Source organism: Amblyomma americanum, chromosome 4 (genome assembly GCF_052857255.1).
Source record: "Amblyomma americanum isolate KBUSLIRL-KWMA chromosome 4, ASM5285725v1, whole genome shotgun sequence".
In the NCBI taxonomy this organism is placed as follows: Eukaryota; Metazoa; Arthropoda; class Arachnida; order Ixodida; family Ixodidae; genus Amblyomma; species Amblyomma americanum.
Genome location: NC_135500.1, coordinates 188,640,540 through 188,664,363, shown reverse-complemented (window position 1 = coordinate 188,664,363; position 23,824 = coordinate 188,640,540). Strand labels below are relative to the sequence as shown.

At 44.9% G+C, this 23,824-nt stretch overlaps 2 protein-coding genes and 1 pseudogene across 2 annotated transcripts in view; 1 reads left to right on the top strand and 2 right to left on the bottom strand.

Annotated features, from left to right (window-relative positions):
- Positions 1-3,788, bottom strand: part of LOC144129934 (uncharacterized) — a 38,366-nt gene extending 34,578 nt beyond the window's left edge. Inside the window, exon 1 of the mRNA XM_077663990.1 lies at positions 3,632-3,788. Coding sequence (XP_077520116.1) covers positions 3,632-3,667 — 36 coding nt within the window. The 5' untranslated portion in view covers positions 3,668-3,788. The remainder of the gene's footprint in view (positions 1-3,631) is intronic.
- Positions 1,702-2,869, top strand: LOC144127699 (uncharacterized; annotated as a pseudogene).
- Positions 3,789-8,388: 4,600 nt separating the features above from the next.
- LOC144128850 (cytochrome P450 2C28-like) lies at positions 8,389-21,905 on the bottom strand. The gene is made up of 8 exons (XM_077662613.1): positions 21,613-21,905; positions 19,680-19,804; positions 17,512-17,618; positions 16,724-17,028; positions 13,477-13,592; positions 10,947-11,205; positions 9,656-9,846; positions 8,389-8,671 (listed from the first exon to the last, which is right to left on the bottom strand). The coding sequence occupies exons 1-8, from the start codon at positions 21,888-21,890 to the stop codon at positions 8,493-8,495; spliced, it is 1,560 nt and encodes a 519-aa protein (XP_077518739.1). The 5' UTR covers positions 21,891-21,905; the 3' UTR covers positions 8,389-8,492.
- Positions 21,906-23,824: the final 1,919 nt, after the last annotated feature.

The window sequence follows — 23,824 nt, the reverse complement described above, 5'->3', positions numbered from 1 at the left end:
TGAAACGAGAACTAGATAGAGTGTTAAATATTCACTGCTGTCTGAATGCCATAAATGCGCAAACGAGAGTGACAGAAGAAGCAGAAGTATTATTAGATGTTGTCATAACAAATCATGATCCTGGTCGCCTAACATCCGGTGTAATCAGTCTACAGATCAGCGCTTACCTACGTATTTTTCTATCAGTGAACCTCACACTTAACCTTAAAAGAAGGTGTAAACAATATACTTATAGGGGCATTAATCCTTCTACACTTTCCAACTTTCGTGAGCACATAGCTTGCGCGAATTGGAGAAAAGTTTTAATGGAAGCAAACCCTGAAGAAGCATACGAGAAGCCTAATCGGCGCATGACCCAATACGTCAGTACAATGTATATATATATATATATATATATATATATATATATATATATATATATATATATATATATATATATATATATATATATATATATATATATATATATATATATATATATATATATATATATATATATATATATATATATATATATATATATATATATATATATATATATATATTTATTTATATACGCCTTCTGATTGGGAATAAACGGTGTTCATCACCCGATGCGCGGCCGTGCACATGGGGGCAGTGGTGCCCATTCACTACGTCTGCCCCGGATGCTGCTCTCGGCTCCGAAACCATTGGATACCTCGGGGGACGCATGGACTGCTTGGAAAACATGGAAAAGTGATTTTATGCTATTTCCCACGGCCTCCCAGTTAAGTAAGCTGCCTAAAGAAGAGCAAGCAGCGACGTTACTTGTGACGATTGGAGAAGACGGCAGGAAAACTTATAACACTTTCAAATTCGACAAGGAAGAGGACATGAACAACGTCGACAAGAGCACGCCTACCACTTGCAGCTTCTTTTAACACACTGTCGCGATCATGACCTGAAACTTAACTTGAAGAAATGTTCATTTTTCCAGACTGAGGTACGCTACCTGGGACACGTGCTCACTGCAGACGGCCTGCGAGTGAATCCACAACGCGTACAAGATATTCTCGAAATGCCAGCACCAAGGAATAGTAAAGAGCACTGCAAGTTTTTCGGGGCACAATAATCTTTGTGCAATGTTTCATCCCTAACATGTCTGTAGTGACCGCCGCTCTTTGGTTTTTGCTGCGCAAAGAAATCGCATGGGTATGGACAGAAAAGCAGCAAGAAAGCTTCGAAACGTTGCGCAAGGTTCAGATAACAGCCCCGATCCTCCGTTATTTTGACCCATAGAAAGCAGTTACGTAATCAGTTGACGCAAGTCAGTTCGGGGTAGATGCCGTTCTGATGCAAGACGCGCACCCCATTGTGTTTTCGTCGCGGTCACTCACAGATGCCCGGCAGAGATATGCTCAGATAGAAAAGGATGCTCTCGCGATAGCGCACGGCTGCACCAAATTTCATGATTATGCATTTGGACAGCATGCAGTAGCAGTGTAGGCCATATTCTGTGAAACCCTGCACCAGTGGCCGCTACGCTTGCTACGCATGCGACTGACATTGCGGCGTTACTCCATCATCGTGACGTATAAACCTGGCAAAGAACTGTTCCTCGCAGATGCTTTGCCTCGCTTTCCCAGTAAAACATGCATGGAAGAACACGAGCAATTTCAAGTCAATGTTCTTGATTGCGTTTCAGCATCGGCGCACTGCTTGAAAGGCCCACTTGCAGCAATGGGTGACGACAGCAACCTGACAAAAATGCGAGAATATGCAGAGACAGCGTGGCCTCTTTATGAGCTCGAAGTCCCAGAACAACTTCGGACCTACTGGGTGTACCGAGACGAGATACACGCTCAGGATGGCCTAGTGGTTCTCAGCAACAAGGCAATCATACCCGATTAAAAAAGATACATGATCCGCCTCCTTCACGCGGCACACGCTGGAGCGGACATAATGAAAACGAGGGTTAGGAACGTGATGTTATGGCTGAACATGGCAAGTGACATTGAGCAGTTCTGCAAAGGCTGCAAGGTGTGCCTGAAGAATCAGCCCCGAAAACGTCAAAATGATCCTCTTCAATCCCGACGTTCCCACTCTACCCTGCAAGTTGTCGGCATTGACTTGTTCTTTTGCGAAGGTCACGAATTTGCCCTCATCGTCGACTTTAACTCGTTTCTTATGGAAATTCGGGAACTTCGCACCGCCACAGCAACCTCGCTGATCACTTGGTGTTCTGAAATCTTTTCTGTTCGTGGCTTGCCTGTGAAGTTGTGCAGTGATGATGGACCGCCTTTTAAGAGCCATGAGTTTAAGGATTTCCTGAACAGCCTTGGTGCTGCCCACGTGACGTCAAGCCCCTACCACCCGCGGTCTAACGGCATGACGGAAAGAGCGGTGCAGGAAGCCCAGAAGCTTATAAAAAAGTGCCCCCTTAAAATGGCTGCATTTAAAATGGGTTTGATTGAATGGCGTGATACTCCGCCTGATGATGTGCTGCAGTCCGCTGTGCCGAGGCTGACGGGACGCCAAACTCGGACTCCTCTGTCGGTGCCTACAAGCCACCTGGAACTACAAGCGATACCCAGCAACGTGGTCCACGGCCGGCTTCGCGAGGTACGCCAGCGCCAAAGGACGCACTACAACCGCGGCAGCAGGTACTTGCCTCCTGCGACACCAGGTCACCGTGTATAACACAATCAACCGAACCTGGTCTCCAGCTATCTTCCTCAGGCTAGCTAACGAACCTCGGTCAGCGATCGTCAAAACGGGAGACGGCATGAAAACTCGACGCACACGAGAACGTCTACGACTGATAGGTCCGCAACTGGAAACCAGTCCCGCCCCTAGCTCTGCTATTCCTTTCCCAACACTTACACAAACGTGCTATGAAAAAGCTTAGGTTAATGAGGTTTAACGTCTCAAAGCAACTCACGCTATGAGGGACGCCGTAGTGAAGCGCTTCGGAGATTAAGACCACCTGGGGTTCTTAAACGTACACTCACATCACACAGTACGCGTGCCCCTAGAATTCCGCCTACATCAAAATTCGACTGCCGCACAAGGGATCGAATCAGAGTTCTTCGGGTCTGCAGCCGAGCGTCATAACCACGGAGCCACCGCGGAGGCAAGTAGAGGTTTATGAAAAAGCTAACAGAGGCGAGTGGGTGGGGTTTTGATGGACCGACTTGAAATATGATTTCTGCTGGATAACTCTCCTCTTTGCCGGTCTTGATTGTTTGCTTTGCCTGATGGGTTTGGTTAGCAATTTAAGGAAGTCTTCTCTCGCTTGAACGAGAGGACCAACTCCGTGAAATAAAAGACGCTAGTGTTGAGGAAGCGCTGGCATTCATTCGCAAATTTAGAAACTGTTGCAGCGAACAAACATTCTAGTCTGAAGTCTGTAGCCACAGTTCAACACTGAAGAGCACTAAGGCGACTCGCACGTATACCTGCGAGCATCTCGTCTTGACGCGCGGCAAAGTAGACGGCCCCCCTTGTGTTGTACGATGCTAGCGCACGTAAAAGATCTTTCTCTTCCAACTTCGTCCCGTGCCTTAACGATTCTTGAGGTGTCCACCGAGAAGTGATAAAGTTACTGCCCCTTTCATTTCTTCAAGAAACAATTTTAAATTTTCATAGTGAAGGGAAAAGTACTTTTTACCTGAAGGAGTGGCGCGACGGATGCAGCGGACTCCATGACGCCTCGCCGCAGTAGTTAGGACAGCTGCCCTACTACTCAGAGCACTCGCCAAAGGCAGATGGCATGGGCCTTGTCTCTAGCCTTCGGTGCTCTTGTTCGCAGAGCTGATTGCGAAACCGGGGCGTTATCGTTCTTATTGCGACTGAAGGAAGGGTGAAGAGGATTCGCAATCACTACAACCACTGCCGCGCTCAGAGGATAAATGAAACAGATGCGAGAGGGAAGATTAAAAGGGAAGATGGCGCATCGCCGCAATCGCGTCCGCTGAAGCGGCGAGGTCGGCTGCCTGAGCAACAGATACTAACTACGCACGCGATACAAGCCTTCGATTTGTTATAGACAACGTTCTGGCGTAACCACTGTGAGCACTGGCGCCAAGGCTACTTGAGAGCGCGCACTAATCTAGTTGTCTGGAAGCGATTGCAAGAATTTCAGTAGAAAAGGTGGAGCTACAAATGCTCAGAAAAGGAATAATAAAAGATTTGTCTAGCACAGCCAGATATACGAGTGGTGTCTGAATAAATCGACCAGGAATGGCGCATCATTGTACCCTAAAGCGCGGCTATGTGAAATTAATCGTTTTTTTTTTAGTTTCGGATGTTTCACACAACAGGGTGCTGTGTGCGTCAGTCTTGTGCAGGTTACAAAAAATAAGCAACCGATTACAATTCACATGAAACGTAACTGATTAGATGGTTTGTTACAGCTCCAGAAAAGTAATTCAACAATTACAAAAAGTAATCCATTCCCGTATCCGTCGAGATGGCCAGCGAATAAAAGCCGTTTATTGTTGAATGTACAATGCTTTTATAGCCGAAGGGGGGTGTGGCAAACAAAGCGCGTATCTTATCTAGACAAGCACGACGAGCGGTCACGCCAGGCATGACACGTGCGTCATTCCTGATGTATCTTGCCTCCTGTTGATAATAGATGCAAAGTAGTTGATTGAAATTGCGGTCGTACATTAGGGGCTGAGGTGGTCTCCTATCTCTGATAGATCGGCGCAATGGAAGAGCCTGCGGAGCCGTTGAGCTCACAGGCGGTCCAGTCGTAGTCACGGGCGGCAGCGCCCGCAGAATGTTCCCGGAGCTCACAGACGACTCTCCAGTTGCAGCGTGTGCCGTGGGTTGCAGTGTTTCACTCGCTCGTTCGCTCTCCGGGTCGTCGCATTCGGCGGCTTCTTGCTGGAGTAGCTACCAGTTGGAAGCAGATGCTGTCTGTTGCGACGTAGCGCTCTGTTGTCCTCGATCACTACTTGATCAGACCTCGGGGCAACCCCTCCGGTAACTTGAGCTCGGCGATTCCATGTCTTTTTCTTTACCCTCGCGACACCAGCGGTTTTGAGAGGTGGTAGCATTCTCTCCTGAGAGTCTGCCGGGGCTCGTTCGAATACCGGTATGCTTGGCTGCTTCCTGAAGTCTAGGAGCAGAGTGCGAAGCCTTCTGCCCTGCAAGGGTTCACCAGGCGAGCGGCCAGCTTCGAGCGGAGTGGATCTGTAGCTTAGCGACCCGAGCCTAAAGTCTTCCTTTTGTCTCTTCCGTTTTCTTCAGGATTCTTTCACAATCTGAACCCCTTCTCGGCGAGTCCATTCGACCGCTGGAACTCTGGGCTCGACGTTAAGGGGTTTAAGTCCCACCTGGATGCAAAGTAGAGAAAATTCATAACACGAAAACTGAGGCCCTTTGTTCGTGTGGACTTCCATTGGAATGCTGTGTCTTGAAATGATGGCGCTCAACTTCTCAATTACTACACTGGATGTTGTATGAGTCAGCTTCTCCACTTCCGGGAAGTTCCAATAGGCTTCAAAAAACGACAGGTACGAGCTCCCTTCGTGCTGAAAAAAAAATGTAGACGCCTATGCGGTAGCATGCATGGGCCGGTGTAGGTCTGATCATAACGGGCTCGCTTTGCTGTTTGTAAGAATGTTTTCAACAAACTGCGCAGCTCTGCAATAGTTTTTTTTATATAACAGAGTTCCACCCCGGCCAGAACACTAGGCCTTTGGCTCTTGCTTGGCACTTGTTCAAGCCTATGTGTCCCTCATGAATGCGTTCAAGAACTTCCTTTCTCATTGAATTCGGGACTACAACTTTGCTGCCTTTAAGTAAAATTCCTCTTATCAATGACAGCTCGGACGCGAATGGCTTCATTATGCCCACAATGTCACCCTGACCATTGATGTAGCGCATCACCGACTGCAAGTCCGGATCATTTGTCGTTGCTTCAGCGTGACGGCCCAGCGTTTTTGCACTTACCAAGGTTGACATGACTGTAAGCGCGTGGACTTCAACATATTCCGTGCCGTCCATGTAGCCCTTAGTCTCTGCCCTTGGAGCCGTTGAGAGCATGTCTTCGAGAAAGGATCTCTTCCATGGCACACACTGAAGTTCAAAATCATAAGCCACTCGCCTCAAGAAAAAGCGTTGAAGCCTGGGTGGTATATCACTGATTCCTTTTGTTGCAACACCAATTAGTGGACGGTTGTCTATCTCGATAAGTCTTACGTCCGTATACGAAGTGATGAAATTTTCACAGCCGAACGCTACTCCCATCGTTTCCTCTTCAATCTGCGAGTACCTCTGCTTCGAGCTGGTCATTACTTGCGACGCTTAAGCTACTGGCCGCCAGCGACTGGCTCAAGTTACCGGATCAGTTGCACCATCGTGTCTCGGTCGCTTCAGTCTTATCTTTAGACGGTAGGCGCCCGACGTGAGCTGGCAGCACTCCTCACACCATGTATCAGTCATGATGGCTTGCGATCAAAAGCCGTTTATTGCTGAACGTACAATGCTTTTATAGCCGAAGGGGGGTGCGGCAAACAAGGAGCGTATCTTAATCTAGACAAGCAGGACGACCCAGCTCAGGTGCTTTAGTATCGATGGCAGATGCCGGGGCTAGCAAAAATCTTTTCCTTCCTTTTTACTATTATTTTTAATAAAACCACTACCACCACCACCACCACGAACGGCCGCGCCAGACATGGCACGTGCGTCATTCATGATGCAATTCCTATTGTTTTATTTTCTTTACAACGTTTATTGCTATAACTCACATTTAGTCAGACTAAAATGATCTACTGCGGCTTGCTTGATACATTGTTAAACGTTAGACTTGAAGAACAGGTCTTTGTCTATTGTGTTGTTGCTAATTTCCCAGATTTGCTCGTGAAGAGATCACCATGCGCACTGAACGCTCTCTGAATGTATGCGTTGAAGTGAAGGGCGGTATTATAAGGTATTAATACCTTGCACCCATGTTCGTAGTTATGCATTGTTTCGATGCTAGTGTCCTAATTCTCATGAAGTACAACGCTTATTTGTTGCTCTGCTTTGTGTGGAAGCCTTTGAGTACTGTGCAGTTGGAGATAAGTCGTGGTGGATTCTGGGGTGCCACAGGGGCTTCCATACAAAGCGGTCATGTAATATTTCTCGGGACGATAACTGCCGTAGAAGACGATTACGACTCAGTTGTGTTCCGGACACGATCGCAGGCTGGGCTTCTCTGCTATGAAGGCTCTGCTATGAAGGAAGCATCACTACTTGCACCAGATTTTGCTGTCAGGTTGAGGTTCTCAAAGCTGCACTGTTCCTTGTAGCTTGATTTTTGAAGAAAAGTAACTGATTACCAGCAATCAATTACAGAAAAAGGGAACTGAATTTTCAAGAGTGTTACTGTTTGAAACAAAGAAACTTGCAGCTGAGTTGATGCGTGCAACAGCGCTGCTCGTATTACACAGAGGTAAAGTTTATTTGGAGGGAAGTTTTGTGCTTTGTCGATGTACAAAACTGCCTGACCAAAAACGCAGTGGAGTTTGAGGAGGTAGTTGTGGGGCGGTGGTGACCCCCTCTACGCTCGCTCCCGATTCTTATATCCATCCTTGGCCAGCACAGGGTCGTTTCGCGTTTTTTCTTCAGTACTTTAGATAGCAAATTAGTACTTAACGTTGGGGGGAATTGACGCAGCGACATGCGAATGACGAAATTACGTTTTAATTGCAATAGTCTTAGGACTTCTTGCCTCGGCAGGTGAGCGCAGCGGTAACGGGATACGATTGAAGGCGGATGGCCGAACGGCTGAGAAATCTTTCATTGGATAAAGAGAAGCACTAAGCCACATAGTGAACAACAACAAAGCCCGTCGATGATCGCGGTGGTGTAAGTTTGCACCGTAATTTCACAAACACAGTTATATTACTTCGCCGAACTTTGCAGTTCGATTCAGTGAATTCAGTAGTGGCTTTTACCTTTTATATACTTCTGTAGAGAGTATCACAAGCAGTACCCTTGCCACACAGATACTAACAAGCGGCCTTTAATTCCAACGCATTCGGACACACAGCAGAAAAAGTGAGCACCAGATACCGAAATCAATTTCCCATCCACAGAGCCGAAGCAATTGCGCAGCGCGTTTGTGGGCGGGGCGATATCATGGCAACTGCTATTCATCGGTGTGGTCTGTGCTCCCTTTCCGAAGGCATGGCAAATTTCGAATATATCCACAAGGTTCCGTTGACTCGAATGACAGCTGAACCCGATACCGCTGAAAAACTTTGTACAGCAGCGAAAGATTGTCAGTCGTGTCGACAGACGTTCGGTTCGATGGCATTTGAAACACTCGGGTAGCAAGAATAAAATGTTCCACTGCATTACATATCATGGGTTTTTATAGTGCTTAATTCTTGTTATGTGCGCGTAAGCAAGATCTGCCATGACTACGGCGCTAGGACACATCCAAACTTTATTTTTATCATGGTTTTACAATAAAGAAGAGAGACGCAAGCTCATCGCACAAGAGGACATGTTCGAGCCACGTGACACCGCTTCTACTGGCGGCGTAGAAAGAGCAGTTTTTGTGGCGCAGCTATGTTGAACGCGAGAGAAGTGGGCTCCAAGTCGATACTGGCGCCATACGGAGGCAGTACTGTAAACTTTTGAAGCAGCGTTGTGAGATACAGGAAGATCTCGACCGTGGCCAGGGTCTCTCCGGGACACATTCTTCTCCCTGTATCAAATCATTGACGAAGCTTTGTTTAGAGACTTCACTTGTGAGATTTCAAGCTGAATTAGCTAGAACATGAGTTCACAGTTAATACTTGAACAAAATGATCAAGGGTAAACAGAACTATAACTAACGTAAGCATCGTAGTGTGAATATTAAATAAACACAATCTAAGTGTATCTCTAAAGTAAGGAATTCTTGGCGAGCTAGCGTAAGAGTAATGTATGTCTAAGCAGTCTCGATATTAATTGTGATAAAAAAGTCGCAAATGGTTCTTTCCGTTTTGCAGGCGATGCCATGTATGTAGGGACGGCTGTTGTGCCGTACCCGGTGTCTTTGACGCGATCGCATTATAGGCATTGTGAACAATAAAACGACAATTGAAAGAAAAATGTCAAAAAAGAGGGGGCGGAGAAGTGAGAAGAATGTAAAGGAGGTAGACTGGGAACAAAGCATTCATGCAGACGTCGCTGTGTTTGACGTCACCTATGTTAGTGGCAGGCAACAGTGCACTTCTTAGCTAGTCAGAGTACCAGTATTCGCCGAGAATCCATAGTACTGAACGTGGCACACAAGGAGCAGTTTTGCTCAGTCTCTCGGTCGTGCACATAAAGGATGTTGTGCTGCTGATATTAAGGTATAAACTTGAATTGGGAACGAAATGTAGCAATGAGTGCTGTTATAAGCAAAATAGGTTGCTTGCGTAGACTGCCGTTGCCTAGGAGTGAGCCTAAAAAAGGACCGCAGAAGGAGAAGATGATTTCAACATTTCTGCTGTTTGCCGTACCTTGTGCATATTTTGAAGATTTCGGCCCATAAACAACCCTTGTGTTTAAAAAAAAGAAGTTCCCACTTTGAATCTCGCTTTGGGCTCTCGTCGTCGTTCATCTAGCTTGTAATTAGCGTACTCTTTAGCTACACGAGCAGAGGAGGATTGTAAGCAGCAATAATTTGAGAGGCTGTCCAGAAAACTCTTTTTAGACGCACCGATCGAGAACGGAATCAGCTGATCCGGTTTGATATTTAGGCCAGAACCGTCCTTGTTCAAAAACCGGTGTGGGTTAAAGTCTTCTGGATTCTTCCAGTGGCGCGGATCCATGTGAACAGCCCACAGGTTGGGCATCACAATGGTTCCTTTCGGAATGAAGTAGTCATTGTACGCACTGTCCGCAGCCGCTCTGAAAAGACAGAAAGAAAGCCACGCGTACTATGAAATTCCAGCTAGTTCATCAGCACGAATAAAACACGCAGCCTGCTTCAGCAATAACATGGAATCTAGTTATATGGACAAATGCTGATCCTGAGAAAAAAATGAAAAAGTATAAGGAAGAAAAAAAGAAAGATTATTCGCCTAGTCAGGGCGAAAGGCAATGCATGGATGAAATTGCGATGAGAAACCTAGTATAGCATGAAAAAATATTTTATCCATTCAACGCAGTCATTATTGCCTCGAACAAGATCAAGTCTTCGAGCGTTTAGAAACACTGCTGAACCGCACACGCTGTGTATGATGAACTCTTTACATGGCTCCCCGCATGAACCGCGACCACATCTCATTATAGAAAACAAAACGAAGGTCTCACTTTAGTTTGCACTGTACGTGTTTCAAGCATTTCACTACAAAAAGCTGTTTTGTGCCATTGTTCAGGACGTGTATCACTCATACCTGTTCAGAGGAAAGTGAGCTTGAAAGACCTCAATGCTGTGATTGGCGGCTCTGATTTTTACTTAAAGAAGTGATAAGTTACACACGCGCACCCAGGACATTGAGTTACGGCACACGGCCTGTACTGGACTCTAATTGACCACACTGATGATATCATCAGCACATACATGCATCAGTCCCTTACCCTGACATTTTTCTGTAGTGAAATAAATGGGAGTGAAAAATCACATGGTGTATGCTGTCGCTGAAAAATGTGCAACGCAGATAAGCGCACCAGCCTGGTCACTTACTTAAAATTCCGGTTAAGAGTATGCCATGTATCTGAAAATATCGTGCGGCTGGTTACGGGTAGCCTGAGTATACAGAGACCTGCGCGCTTACCCGCTCGTATCTATCTGACACTACCCTACATTTCCTAGCAGCCATAAGTTTCGGGATTCACACAACCGCTTCTTGAGCGGCTGCTAATAAATAGTGATTTGGTATCAGCGTTCCTTAACTTTTATACTTCAACCCCAACCAGACGGCTTTCCTTCGAAGATTTCCTTCTCGGTGCAGAGCGTACACCAGGTGCGCAATGTATACCGGAAGTAAAGCAGCTCTTTCCCTTACTCTCTTGGAATGCTGAGCGGGGCCACTGTGCGCCATCGGTACATCTCCCAAATGGTGGCCATGGTGTAGGGCATCTTTTTGTTGTCTTCCCAGCGGGGCTGCCGTTCCCGGCCAATCACGTCGTCAACCTCCTTCTGGATGCTCCGTTGCACAGTGTACGGCTTGTCGGCGCAGTTGAGCAGGTGCCAGTGTATTGTCATCTGAACCGTGTTGGATCCAGCTCCGAAGAAATTCCCTACGTTGCCTATCAAATTTTTCACTGCGCAAAGACACCCAAGGGTTACGGGGACCGATATGACATCAATGATTGCACACTGAAAAAGTAGCCTTGTCACATTATACACGACTGACAGCCGCATACGTATATGGTTCTTGCTATTATAAAACAGCTTTTGATGAGGTGGCTTGCATTTGTCTTCGTTAGTATTGACTGCAACTTCGATACAACAAAAGAAAATGACGGCGCTGTTATTCTTGTTAACAATACGATTAAGATCGACTCTAAACTAGTGTAATTTCAAACCACTACAGCGCACTTAATTGGTCGGAAAAACACAGCGAAGAAAACTGGTATGTTGCGAATGTCAGTGAAACTATTCCAGCTCTTATGATGTTTTCCGTAGCGTCAGTTATTGACATCGAATATTTTGTGAAATTTGCATGCTTTTTAATACGAGACTGTTATATCCAATCACAACCCCTTTGGCTTAGCTCGAAAGCGGATATACCATTGAACCATTCAGTAAACTTTGTTCCCTGAAACTAAGCGTTTATGGTAATCTGCAGAAGCGAGAGTGCTATGCTACGTAACGTATTAATCCTAACGCACTATGTATTAATCGCAATAGGTGCGATTAATGGGCTCCAAGTTTACGTAACCTCATTGAAGTGTATTCAGTTTCGATATATTTTGCTGTTCATGTATATGCCGTGTCATCTTTTTTGTGAAGATGAGCCAGAATAGTTAGAGCACATCAGAAAGCGTCGACTTGAACATTAGAATACCATTCAACATAGGTTAACATAATGAAGAAGACCATCTAGTTCCTGTCATCTTTTAAAACCCAACATTCGCAGGTATTTACATGCAGTCAGAAGCTATATCTTCCAAGTTAATTCTCGTTACAGCTATCACGCTAGAGATACCCAAAATTAGAGACCTCATTGCCAGAAGTTGCGACTAAAGCGTACGTATTGACACGTCTTGTTTGGACAGAACTACTCCGATAATTAAGAGTTATTCTTGTATTAATTCGTGAACACTGTAACATGGTGTTAGCTGCGACAAGAAATATGTTTAAAGATGTATGTTCGGATTCATGCACAAATTTGTGAAAATTTTGTTTTTAAAAGTTGTCATGAAATGAATGACACATTTTTTTTATCTTACTCTCTATGGTATGCACTATTTACCCCCGTTATATGTACGAGACAAAAAGCTTCAGTCATCGCTCCGTACATCAATATTCGGTGAGCAGAAAGCATCACAAATTTTTTTATGTGTATTAAAATTTGTTTATAGAACTCCATTCGAGCTTCCATCTTGGAATATCGTAAATATTTTAAACGTATGCATTTTCAAAAAGAATCCAGGACAAGCAGGCATTACAAATGAACTTTTATTTGGACGGAATTCCTCCAGCTAAGGCAGAAGTGCAGCTAAGGCAGCTAAGGCACAGAACAGATTAGCCGTGACCTCTCACTGTAGTAGTTAATGTAGACTGTAGAAACGTGAAGTAAGACTGGCACTTTCGCTGCTGGAAACTACTATTTCCACATAAGTATTTCAACATAATTCTTGTCACAATCAGCAACACCCTCATGTGTTTTAGAATTACTGCAAAAATAACCACTAATTATTATTCTAATGACGCCTCAAGATTATGAAATCTGTAAAGCTTTAATGTGTAAAAAACAACCCACTTATGGCATTTAAACATTGCTGTGTGTTTGTGTTACGCATAGCCGCTGCGTTAACTTTGTGGCGCAGCATCTGGCAATGATGTCCGCAGCTTTGCGTATCATTGCACAATTCTGATGCGAATTTAGCAATCTACAGAGCCGGCGTATTGAACACGCGGCTATTTTAAAACGAATGACGCACTTGAGAACGAAAGCTATTAATACTGAGAGATACGCCGAGCCCAGACTGTCGTACAGTTGCCGCAAAAGCGTGCGACTGGCATAATATGACGACGGTAACATAGGTGCGAAGACAGCAGCGCTTTTACGTACTGAAGATGAAAAAGCCAAGTGAAGGTGCAAATTTCACATTGGCTTATACATGAATCCCATTCTTAAAATACAAGCAAGCATGAAAGCACGGTGCGCTTTTCTTTATGACACACACTTATGGCATTTAAACATTGCTGTGTGTTTGTGTTACGCATAGCCGGTGTGTTAACGCAGTGAGGATAATACGTTTGGAAACGCTGCATTATGAGGTTACGAATGTGCTACGAAGTGCAGCTTCTCACTGAATTCTCCATTCATGTACTTGTTGCCATCGGCAAACATCAGTAAAGCTTACTCTGGTAGCTGGAATGGGGATTATCCTTGGTTTCTCTCATTTTCTTGATAAATGCATCGATGAAATCACGGTTCACGCTTTCTTCTAGCGTCTCTTCATGTTCTTTGACTTGCTGGCTGAAAAAGAAAAAAGTCAACAGCTGAGTTTTTTCAGCCATCGAATTCCAAGAAAGGAGGTATTGCGGGAAACAGTATAGTTTACTGCTTGTAGCTTGAAGCATTTCGTGTTAATCCTACTGATCGGAACCTCCGGTTAGTTTTACAGACCGTTTTTAAAAATCCTCCATACGCATCTTTATAGTGCTTGCTTGGCTGCTGATGCACGCCGGAGTCAAACTTTGAGCAACTATAGCGCCAGCTTTCTGCAGGCGCCCTATGCAATGCAAAGAAAACGTGATGTGACTGTTTTCTGCAAATAGTCAGAAGTTGACGATGATGAAAACAATTTAATTTTAAAAAGCTGGAGGTTTTGTCTTTTGTTTGAATTGTGGTGAATGCAGTAATATTTTTGAAAAAGCAACACCGCTATTATAGGTCCTCTTTAAAGACGTGTACATGAGTATATCATAGGAGTTCAAGAGTTTAATGCTATGCGATTGCTGCTTAGGATGAATCATATGCTTCTATACTTGATGAAGCCACTCCTGCAAACAGAGAAGTGCCTTAGGGATGATGTAAACATACTACTGTTGAGACAACAATAGTTTCTGGCTTGAGCTTTATGCTATCGGCCTCATGTAACTAGCATTTCCTTTGTGCACCATATCTTCAGTGGAACCACTGTGTCCTTGCATACCATTTCTAGTACATTTTTAAGGCATCGCACTCCGACGACTGAGTGTTGGGTAGCTTGCGGAGGCTAAAACTTTCATGTGGTGTCGAGAACAGAAAGTTGGTGTTGTTGGTTGTAGTATATATTGAATATGGGCAGCCTAAAAGAAAAGAGCAACAAGAAGAAAACCAGATGCCACAAGGTCTTACAAGGACAAGAAGAGGTGCTTGTGCTGTCTAGTTTTCTTCTTGTCTTCTGCGATTCCCACTTTTCAATAGTGCGGTCATCTCGTTGACCGCGGCGGCTGCGTTTTTATGGAGGAATAACGCTAAGGCGCCGGTGTGCTGTGCGATGTCAGTGCACGTTAAAGATCCCCAGGTGGTCGAAATTATTCCGGAGCCCTCCATTACGACACCTCTCTCTTCCTTTCTTCTTTCACTCCCTCCTTTACCCTTCCCTTACGGCGCGGTTCAGGTGTCCAACGATATATGAGACAGATACTGCGCCATTTCCTTTCCCCCCAAAAAAACAATTATTATTATTATTGATCTCGTTTGTGCGTAGGTTGTAATATGGACAGCCTAAGAGAAAAGAGCAACAAGAAGAAAACCAGGTGACACAAGGCCTTACAAGGACAAGAAAAAGTGCTTGTGGTGTCTAGTTTTCTTCTTGTCTTCTGCGATTCCCACTTTTCAATAGTGCGGTGACCTCGTGTGTGCGGTGTTGGAATCAACTCCGTAGTCCTTAAGGGTAACGGAGTTGATTCCAAGAGAAGGCAGGCGTAGCACGGGGTGGCAGAAGGTTAGGTGGGTGGATGAAATTAGGAAATTTGCAGGCATAGGGTGGGCGCAGCTGGCAAAGGACAGGGTTAAATGGAGAGACATGGGAGAGGCCTCTGCCGTGCAATGGGTGTAGTCAGGCTGATGATGATGATGATCAGCCTTATGCGACGCCGGCAGGCTTCAATGAGCGATATCAGGTGAACTACGCACTTTTGTGGCTCTTCCCTTTTTACGCAAATGCAGGGAAGCTAGCCGAACGCCCTTCTGGTCAACCTCCCAGCCTTTTGTCTTCCCCTGCCGCGGTGGCTGGGTGGTTATCGCGCTCGGCTGCTGACCCGAAATACGCGTGTTCGATTCCGGCCGCTGCGGTCGAAGTTCGATGGAGGAGAAATTATAGAGCCCGTGTACTGTGCACGTCAGTGCACGTTAAAAAACCCCAGTCGGTCGAAATTTCCGGAGCCCTTCACTATGGCATCCCTCATAGCCTGGGTCGCTTTGGGACGCTAAACCCCCATAAACCCATAAACCAAAGCTTTTGTCTTCCTCTCTTTTTTGCGTCCGCTCTCCATTCCCATGCTCTCTAGTCTGTATATGTGCGGTCCTTATTACTTTTATACAGTGTGTAGTACCGGCGAGCGAATAATTGTTTCATTCAGCTCGGCACCTTTGCTTCTTTTATTTTCTCTTGTGAACCCGCTGCAGTGGCTCAGTGGCGTTGGGCTGCTGTGGCGGGCGTATTTTGATGGAGGGAAACACAAAAATACCCGTGCGCTATGCGATTCCAGCCCACGCGGTCTACATTATTATGGAGACCTCGAATATGTCGTCCCTCATTTTCTATGTGACGCTTCGGGACGTTAACCAGAAGCCTTATTTCACAATATTTTCTTTTTGAGCTAGTAAGCAGCTAAAAGGGGTGCTAGGTCGGGAAAAATGCGCTCGGCTTGGGATACTAGTTCGTTACGTTACTTTGTGCGTTGGTACACAAGATTCGCGCTGCGTAGTATTACGACCTTTTTTCTGCCGGTGGTACACGTCCGCCCTTTCAAAGGATATCCGTGGTGTACTGGTCTCTTGCCCCCAATCTACAATTCTTTGGCAATAAAGTTGTTTCTCTCTCTCTCTCCTATATGTGCATCTATTTAGTTTCCCGTGTCCACGAAACATGAAAGGCGAGTCAGATCAGTGCGAAACGCATACTAAACGGTGCTCTTCCTATTGCTGCTCTTGTAGACTTTTAATGCACTAGCAGTAAAACTCCCAGTCTCATATTTCGCTGTTACTTGTCTTTCCGAAGCCTGTGGTAGGTGGCGCACCTGCCATGGTTGGCAACCTGCCTGCCGTGTCGTGGACAACCTGCCAGCAGGATTTATGTCCAACTATGCAAAACACTTCGTGTTTCGAACCCACGGTGGCGCGAACAGATGACCTTCACTGGCCAATGCCTTAGGCTACTACGTCATCACTGTAGCCGAAGATCCCGCGTGTTTAAGTGCCATTCTCTAGCCCTCTGCTTTGGATGTCGTCGTCTGCATCAACCTTCATCAGTGCACAATGGATCCAGAACATACCGCTATCACATTGCGCTCTTAAGCCGAGTCTCGAACTAAAACTGAAACCTTCCCACTTTGTGTTGTTCCGCCCTTTTTCGCATTACTATTACCTATACAAAATAAAAACATGAAAGCACTTACGAGATATACTCCAGCACCTCTCCAAATACATTCTGCACTGCCTTGATGGTTGTGAAAGGAAGAACGCCGACAAGTGCAGAAAGCCATCCAGGGGTGAACGTTAAGAGGTTTCCTGCTCCAAGGAGCTTAAGCACCTGCCCGAGCCTTTGGTCTAAGAACTTGCGCCGGTGGTCATCAAAGGGGTAACGGCTGCCGAATACCAATGCTGTGATGTTATTAGATATGCTCGGTACCAGGTACGTCTTTACATCCACTGGAGATCCACGTAGTTCGGATATTATGTCTGCCAGGTACTCCGCTTCGTCCTAAAATAAAAATGGTTGATGGCATTTGTTGTCACCTGCGGACTGCAAAATTTTCTCTTTTAAGAGAAACTTTAGCCTGAAGTGATTGGTCATGGCCTCTTGTTGCAGAAACTGTGTGCTCATAACTGAGCTCATTTTGTGATCCGACCTTTCCCGATTTTTATTCGGGCCTGATTGTAATTGGTCATCCCCGCCTCTAACTGCAGCGCATGGTGACATTCATTGGCTAGTAAGTATGCAATGCTCCAAAGGGTGCAAAATGAACGCAACGAGTATACGACGTCCCGACAAGAGCCACTCTTATCTGCTTTACATGTTTGTCGTACATTTCATGCGATATGGCAGTAAAACTTTTTGCGGTAGATCCGTCACTACGCACCGTGCAGGGAGGTGGCATGGTTGGTTTGAACTCTACATGGTTATGTCTGCGAGGCAATGAATATTAAATAGTATTTCAAAAGTTCATGTCGTGAACGTTGTTACCTTGATGTGTTCTTCCATTGACTTTTTCCCAAAGCCAAGGTCACGGAGCACATGGAGGCAAAATCTGCGGTTATCTTGCCACGCATCTCCGTTCAGGGCAAGAATTCCTGTTTGATAAATAGACGAGATAGATGGGTGCAAGAAAGCGGATAAGGGTTAATAAGAAGATCATTCAAGCGTGTGTCGGCAGCGTATATTGAAGTTGTGCTTTGGGATATCTATTAAGAATTTCTGGTTATTTCAACTGAATGCGCAGGATAATAAGCAAGATTCCTCTTGGCGGCAAATCACGCCCGCAATGCTTTTTGGACAAAATATTTATTAAATGTTAAGACAAAAAATTATTCGCTAATAGAACTGTCCAATGTTGTTACCACAGTGCATTTCACTGCAAGAATTTTAGAACAAGATGTGCTTTTGTATTTTAAAAAATTCGGTCTAATTTGTGCTATGCTTAGGTTACTCCACAGAAGGAATGCACGGCTGCCGTGGAATGTTTCTACTTTATGCACACACAAGTCACAAAACAAGGAAGGTTGCTACTAAAGAAACCTCCGTGCACTGTTTTCTTCACGTCACTTTTAAGCATCTACGGGTAGTAGCGACGACATAGCGTGTATGACATGGTTACTTAAAATCCCCGTCTGTTCGGTGTCTCGGCGCGAGCATTTGCTTTTAATTCAGTTTTATTGCCAACAGTGTCACGCGTTTCAGGTGAGGTCGGCCTGGTGGGTCAATGTGAGAGGAGGCTAGCTTTGGTTCAAGCATATTTATGGCCATTTTATGCATGCGACGAGCCAACCAGGCACACAGAAAGTATCACACATGAAGAGAACAAACGCAGACACTACAATCACTTGCGAGAGCGGGAAAGAAAAAGTACAAGAGAGACTAAATATGCGTGCTGAAGCGTTGCAAAAAAAAAACGCATTACAAATAAAAAAGAGTGCGCGTTACGAAACGATAAAAAGCGGCAGAGTTTTTAAGGAGTCTCTCTCTGGTAGCAAAGCTGTTGTTGCTCATGTCGCAATAATTGCACCCTTTTACCTGCCTTGCCTAAGCTTCTACGACCTGCACGCCGGTTGAAAGGATGGAGGGGGAATTGGGAGTATTTGCTGCTTAAGTAGCCGGCGTCGTCGCATTTGCGACGGTGGTTGCAGAGACGCGTGCCATTTTTTTCCAATTCTTTTCTTTCGCGCGTATTTAAACAGCCTTCTGCCTGTATGCGGCAGTGATAGCGGCCGACTGGGAGCCAGACGACAGGCTCTGGCAATTCTCTTTTTTTTTTGCTTCTCTGTCTCCCACAGGTCGCGTCGGCGCAAACGGCCTCAGTGCGCCCCGTTTCCAATACAACAGCCATGCGTATACTGAACAGGCAAGGCTTCGAATCCCACTCAAACGTATACCTTTCCGCGTGGTATGGGCGGACATAAGGGAAAAAATTTGGGGACGAAAAGAGCTTTGTCAGGTCGTCTGCGTCGTGGGAGCCGCGATCTATACAGCAACAACCCGTCATATGATTTTTCGATTCCCTTGGATAAGTATGCTAAATGTAGTTTAAGTGAATAATAAATGTATCACTGTTTACTTATTAACTAACAGCCGTGACAATGTACTTAAAAGCCGCCGCGGTGGCTCAGTGGCCATGGCTCTCGGCTGCTGAACCGAAAGACGTGGGTTCGATCTCGGACGCTGCGGTCGAAATTCGATGGAGGCGATATTCTAAAGGCCCGTGTACTGTGCGATGTCAGTGCACGTTAAAGAACCTCAAGTGGTCGAAGGTTCCGGAGCCCTTCACTACGGCTTCCCTCATAGTCTGAGTCGCTTTGGGAAGTTAAACCCCTCTAAACCTCTCTTCGTCGCCATGGTTTGAATGCCGAGCCCGCTTTTATTCCTTTCCAGCTTAGAAGGGGGACTCTCTGATTTGTTTTTTGCATACTTGTTGCATAAATACATAGATCTATGACGTATTGAAACTCCAGTATGATAGTGCTCATGAAATGTTATGAGCATATTCATAGTGGGCTTGACATACACGCACAAAATCAGGATGCACAACATCATGACGCAAAATGCGTCAAGTGAATTATCACTTTCGGCGTGCTTCGTCAGTTGATGCATAAATAACTTCAAAGCCAAGCAGGAGCGAGGTTAAATTTAGGCCTTACCTTTAGCTTCGGGGCGATCGAAAATGAGGTTTTGCGATCGGTGCAGCATTTCTTTTCTTGTCAGTACTTCTTTGATTGATTCAAAATCGTTCAGAATGACAACATCCTTCACACCCACTTTAAACCTGCGAAAAAAAAAGGCGTGTGCTGGGTGCGCGTAACGTTAATTGTTTCACCATTTTTATCGCTGTTTCTTTTACCTTTCTATTTTATGTCAGGTAGCTCGAAATGTCAGGCTTGTACACCAACGGCCTGTATATTGACTTTTAGGAAACGATGGGTTAAGAAAGCCCTCAAGTTGTATAAGAAAAGTCTGCAGTGCATTCACGCTTGATACGCAATAAAGGACTGTAGTAACATGGACGTTCAGCTAGATGGTAATTTATTTTACACATAGAAACCGCTAGGAATAAAGAACGAAGCGAGTAGACAGGACCGGCGCTGTTCACAGGACATCGCCGTTCCTGTCTACCCGCTTCGTCTTTCGTCGTTGCACTGTTTCCTAATGAAAGAAAATTGCAATAAGAAGACACAAAAATTATACATTAGTGAATTACATCATTCTAACAAAAAAAATTGGACGGGACACTTAAGCTTCGCCATAAGCGTATGAGGCGACAGCGTTAATGGGCTAATAGCCATATATGCTGAATTGGTCATTCTATACTTTACATTCACTGATCCCTGGGAGTCCTCAAACCACTCCTGGTGAAGTGGTGCAGTTGTGCGCTTATGCGATTCAGGTTGCTTTTCCCGAGCAACCTCTCGTGACCAATCATTAATTTAACTGCCTCCTGCCTCGGTGGTCAGTTTGCTCACAATCCGGTGGGCAGGTTGTTACACGCCATAAGGTCATGTGACCTATGTAGCCCACTTAGGCTGACGGAGAGGCCGCTTGCTCCGGCCGCTCCGGCTAACGCTATCGCGTTAAAACAAAAGTAAGCGACTTCACATTGCGGCTTTTCAAAGGTCACCAGGCAGCCTTCATTAAACCTTTGAGCACAAAAAACCTTGCACCATCTTCGCCACATTCAACGGAAGCCACCCTCGTTACCTGAGGCCAATAAGAGAAATTTTGTGATTTTTTGTGTTCTCTTCGATGCAAAGTGCTTATGAAATGATCGAGTTTTGCGAAAAAATCGTGGACGGCAAGTTCTGTCCTTATCAATTATTTAATTTCAATAGCATGAAGGTCGGTTGGAAATGAGGTGCCATGACTAAAGGTATTTTTAGTGTGGATAACGTGGAGTAAGAAGCCCATATATTCAAGTGTTTCACCCCTGAGAACCCTAGTAGTACACCAATGTAAAGCTTGTACCCATCAAAAAGCCGGTCGGTAACTGACGGTAGTGGGGAACGAACACCGAATTTATTGCCTGTGAGCCAGGTGCTTAATCAATTGGCCAACCGCGGTGCTTGATTTTTGTCCATAATTGATTTAAGAACACTGTTGTTTGCAGGACAACACAGTGCCTATTCTTAGGTTTAAACCCTTATGGTTGTAGCAGCGGTGAAGGAATTATCACCAAGAAGAAATTGTTCAATTTGTTACGAATTTTGTTGTTGTATTGCATTCAAGCTCTGCCTTTCGTTAAAAAAATAAAAACCAAACAACAACCGTAGCAGGTGTCAAGCTACTTCCGCGTCTGTCCCAAGCTCTCACTCTTATAAACGTATTTTTTTCCAACAATGCAATGGGATAACAAAGCTATAACCGTCGTCTTAATTAAGTGCGTGCTAAGTAAATGAGCTATCTGGATACAAATACCTGGCTTAAATATGGCATAGCTTGGACAAATATATGCTTCGGGATATCAATGGCATCAAAATATTCCTTCAACAAAAAGCAGACATTTTTTGCAAACATTGTAGCACGCGGTACGACTCGAGTTCTCCCAGGATGCAGTTCTTACATTTCGAAACGATAACTTACCTGATCACCGGTCCGTATTTTTTCGACAGTTCCACGCATCCTTTGTGATCAAACACCTTGCGTGCAAATGGCAAGTGGCCCACGAGCGGAAGGCCCTTTGGCCCTGGCGCAAGTCTCTTTCCAGTAGGAATCCTTGGTCTTCTTATCCATGACTCGATCAAAGCAAATAGGAGTGCACAGAAGACGAGAGACAGAGCAAGACGAATCCAGTGCTCCGAAACACTTTGCTGCAACAAGAACACATTAAAGAAATAAGGATGATGGGGAGAGAGGAACATATTGGCTAATTTTGAAAATATGACCACAGAACTACTATCCGCCGCCAATGGTCGCTACGTTAATGACTCTTTCAGTAACTTCATCAGAGACCGTTCCAGTAAATTCCTATAAGAGTCCTTTTCTATCTTGAAGTTAATATGCATGGAGTTGAAACTTCTGTCGTAAACACATGAGAGATAAATTTAAGTTAACAAAATAAATTAGAAATCTTGTACGGCACTTGAATGGTAACTAAGCACATAAATTATAATAACCGTAATAAAAAATAACGCACTGGAGTAAGAAAAATAATAAATTTTTCATTGATACCGATTGCGGAGGTCGCATTTCGATGGAGGCAAAATGCTAGAGGCTCATCAACTATGCGATGCCACTGCACGTTAACAACCCCAGGTGGTCAAATTTATCCGGAGCCCTCCACTACGGCGTCCCTCATAGCCAGAGTCGCTTTAGGACATTAAACCTTGTGAACCATAAACTACAGCATTTACTCCTTCAATCGCGGTTTATTTGGCACTGTTCAAGAACAAGCATGGGGTTTCTACAGCCTCGGGGGATAAAGCAAGGCGCATAATGGTGACATTCCATAAAATGGGGAGACGGAAAAAAGTAAAGTATTGGTGCCATGCCAAAGTAACAAACATTGAGCTAAGCTTTTCAAAAGCCGTGAAGAAGGTCTGCAGGCATATTGAAGGTTCATGACGTGCATTCACACGCACAGGCACAGAAAGTTTGTTCAAAACAAAGCTGCAAGTTTCGTGGAGAACCATCAAGACAGAAAAAAAGCAGAAGGGCGAGTTTAACATCTGCTCTTAATTTAGAAACAAATCGAACTGTACTCAATGGAAAAGAACGAACGAAAGCTATTAAGCATTCCTCGAAGTGTAAGACAACCAACGAATCAAGATTGCGAATGCTTACTACGCAGTCGCCCTAATTATTACGCACTGTTGTTGAGATGCAACAAGAAGACAAGTGAAGCCGCAGGAGACATTCCGGTTAAGGCGATCCCTCTGTTAATAACAAATTTACGGAAATTTACATTGTTGATGTGCCAGGAATGCCTAAAATGCCACGCATAGAAGAGCTTTTCATTTCGTTGTTTTCTTTACCTGGGCATTTTCATGATCAGTAATGCACTTTAAAAAAAATGGCAAAAGTGCTTGAAAAAATTTACACTTATAGAAAGTAGAAAATACTCAGGGTACTGACTTCAAGCGCAGCTACACACTGTTTGTAGCAACAAGTGCTTAACGAAGAATGTGTAAAATGTTAATTTTATTGTGACTGGAAAGATAAAATAGCTCTTTATTTAGAAAGTGCATATACCATATGTAGAACGGAAAGAAAATTTTGACCAAAGTTCCGTAACGATGACCGTAAACGAGCATTAGCTTCGTGCATAAAAAAGCGCGTAAATTCCGCAAGTTCTAACCTTAACCTCCTACGACAATGCACGCGGTAAGGTCGGGCGTAAAAATACACAAATCTGTAGACAAAAAAAAAATGTGCTCAGATTATACATGTCAAAAAAAGGAACATGGCTGTTTGTAACGCTGTGTTCGAATCAGCTACCTATAGCATGTTTCCTTGTTCTGTTCGCCAAAACGCGGGTTTCATTGGACTATTTGGATTTAGATCCAGTGTAACTATCATGAACCACGAGCAAGTCGCTCCGCGGTCGATCATGCCAGCTTGCTGCACGCAGGAATGAGCGCGCCTTTCGTATGCAATAGTTGATTTTGATTTCCCGACGCCTTGCTGGATCTATAGCTCCTTCGTCATTTCAAGGCGGCTGCGTTTTTATGGAGGAAAAACGCTAAGGCGCCCTGTGCTGTGCGATGTCAGTGCACGTTAAAGATCCCCAGGTGGTCGAAATTACTCCTGAGCCCTCCACTACAGCACCTATTCTTCCTTTCTTCTTTCACTCCCT

Bases quoted from the DNA above. Each gene is read 5' to 3' on its own strand.
- LOC144128850 (XM_077662613.1), bottom strand. From the start codon at position 21,890: ATGTTCCTCTCTCCCCATCATCCTTATTTCTTTAATGTGTTCTTGTTG. The intron at 13,593-16,723 runs GTAAGTGCTTTC...TTTCTTTTTCAG, and splicing joins GAGGTGCTGGAGTATATCTC to CCAGCAAGTCAAAGAACATG. The intron at 8,672-9,655 runs GTGCGTCTAAAA...GATTTGATACAG, and splicing joins GCTGATTCCGTTCTCGATCG to GGAGAAGAATGTGTCCCGGA.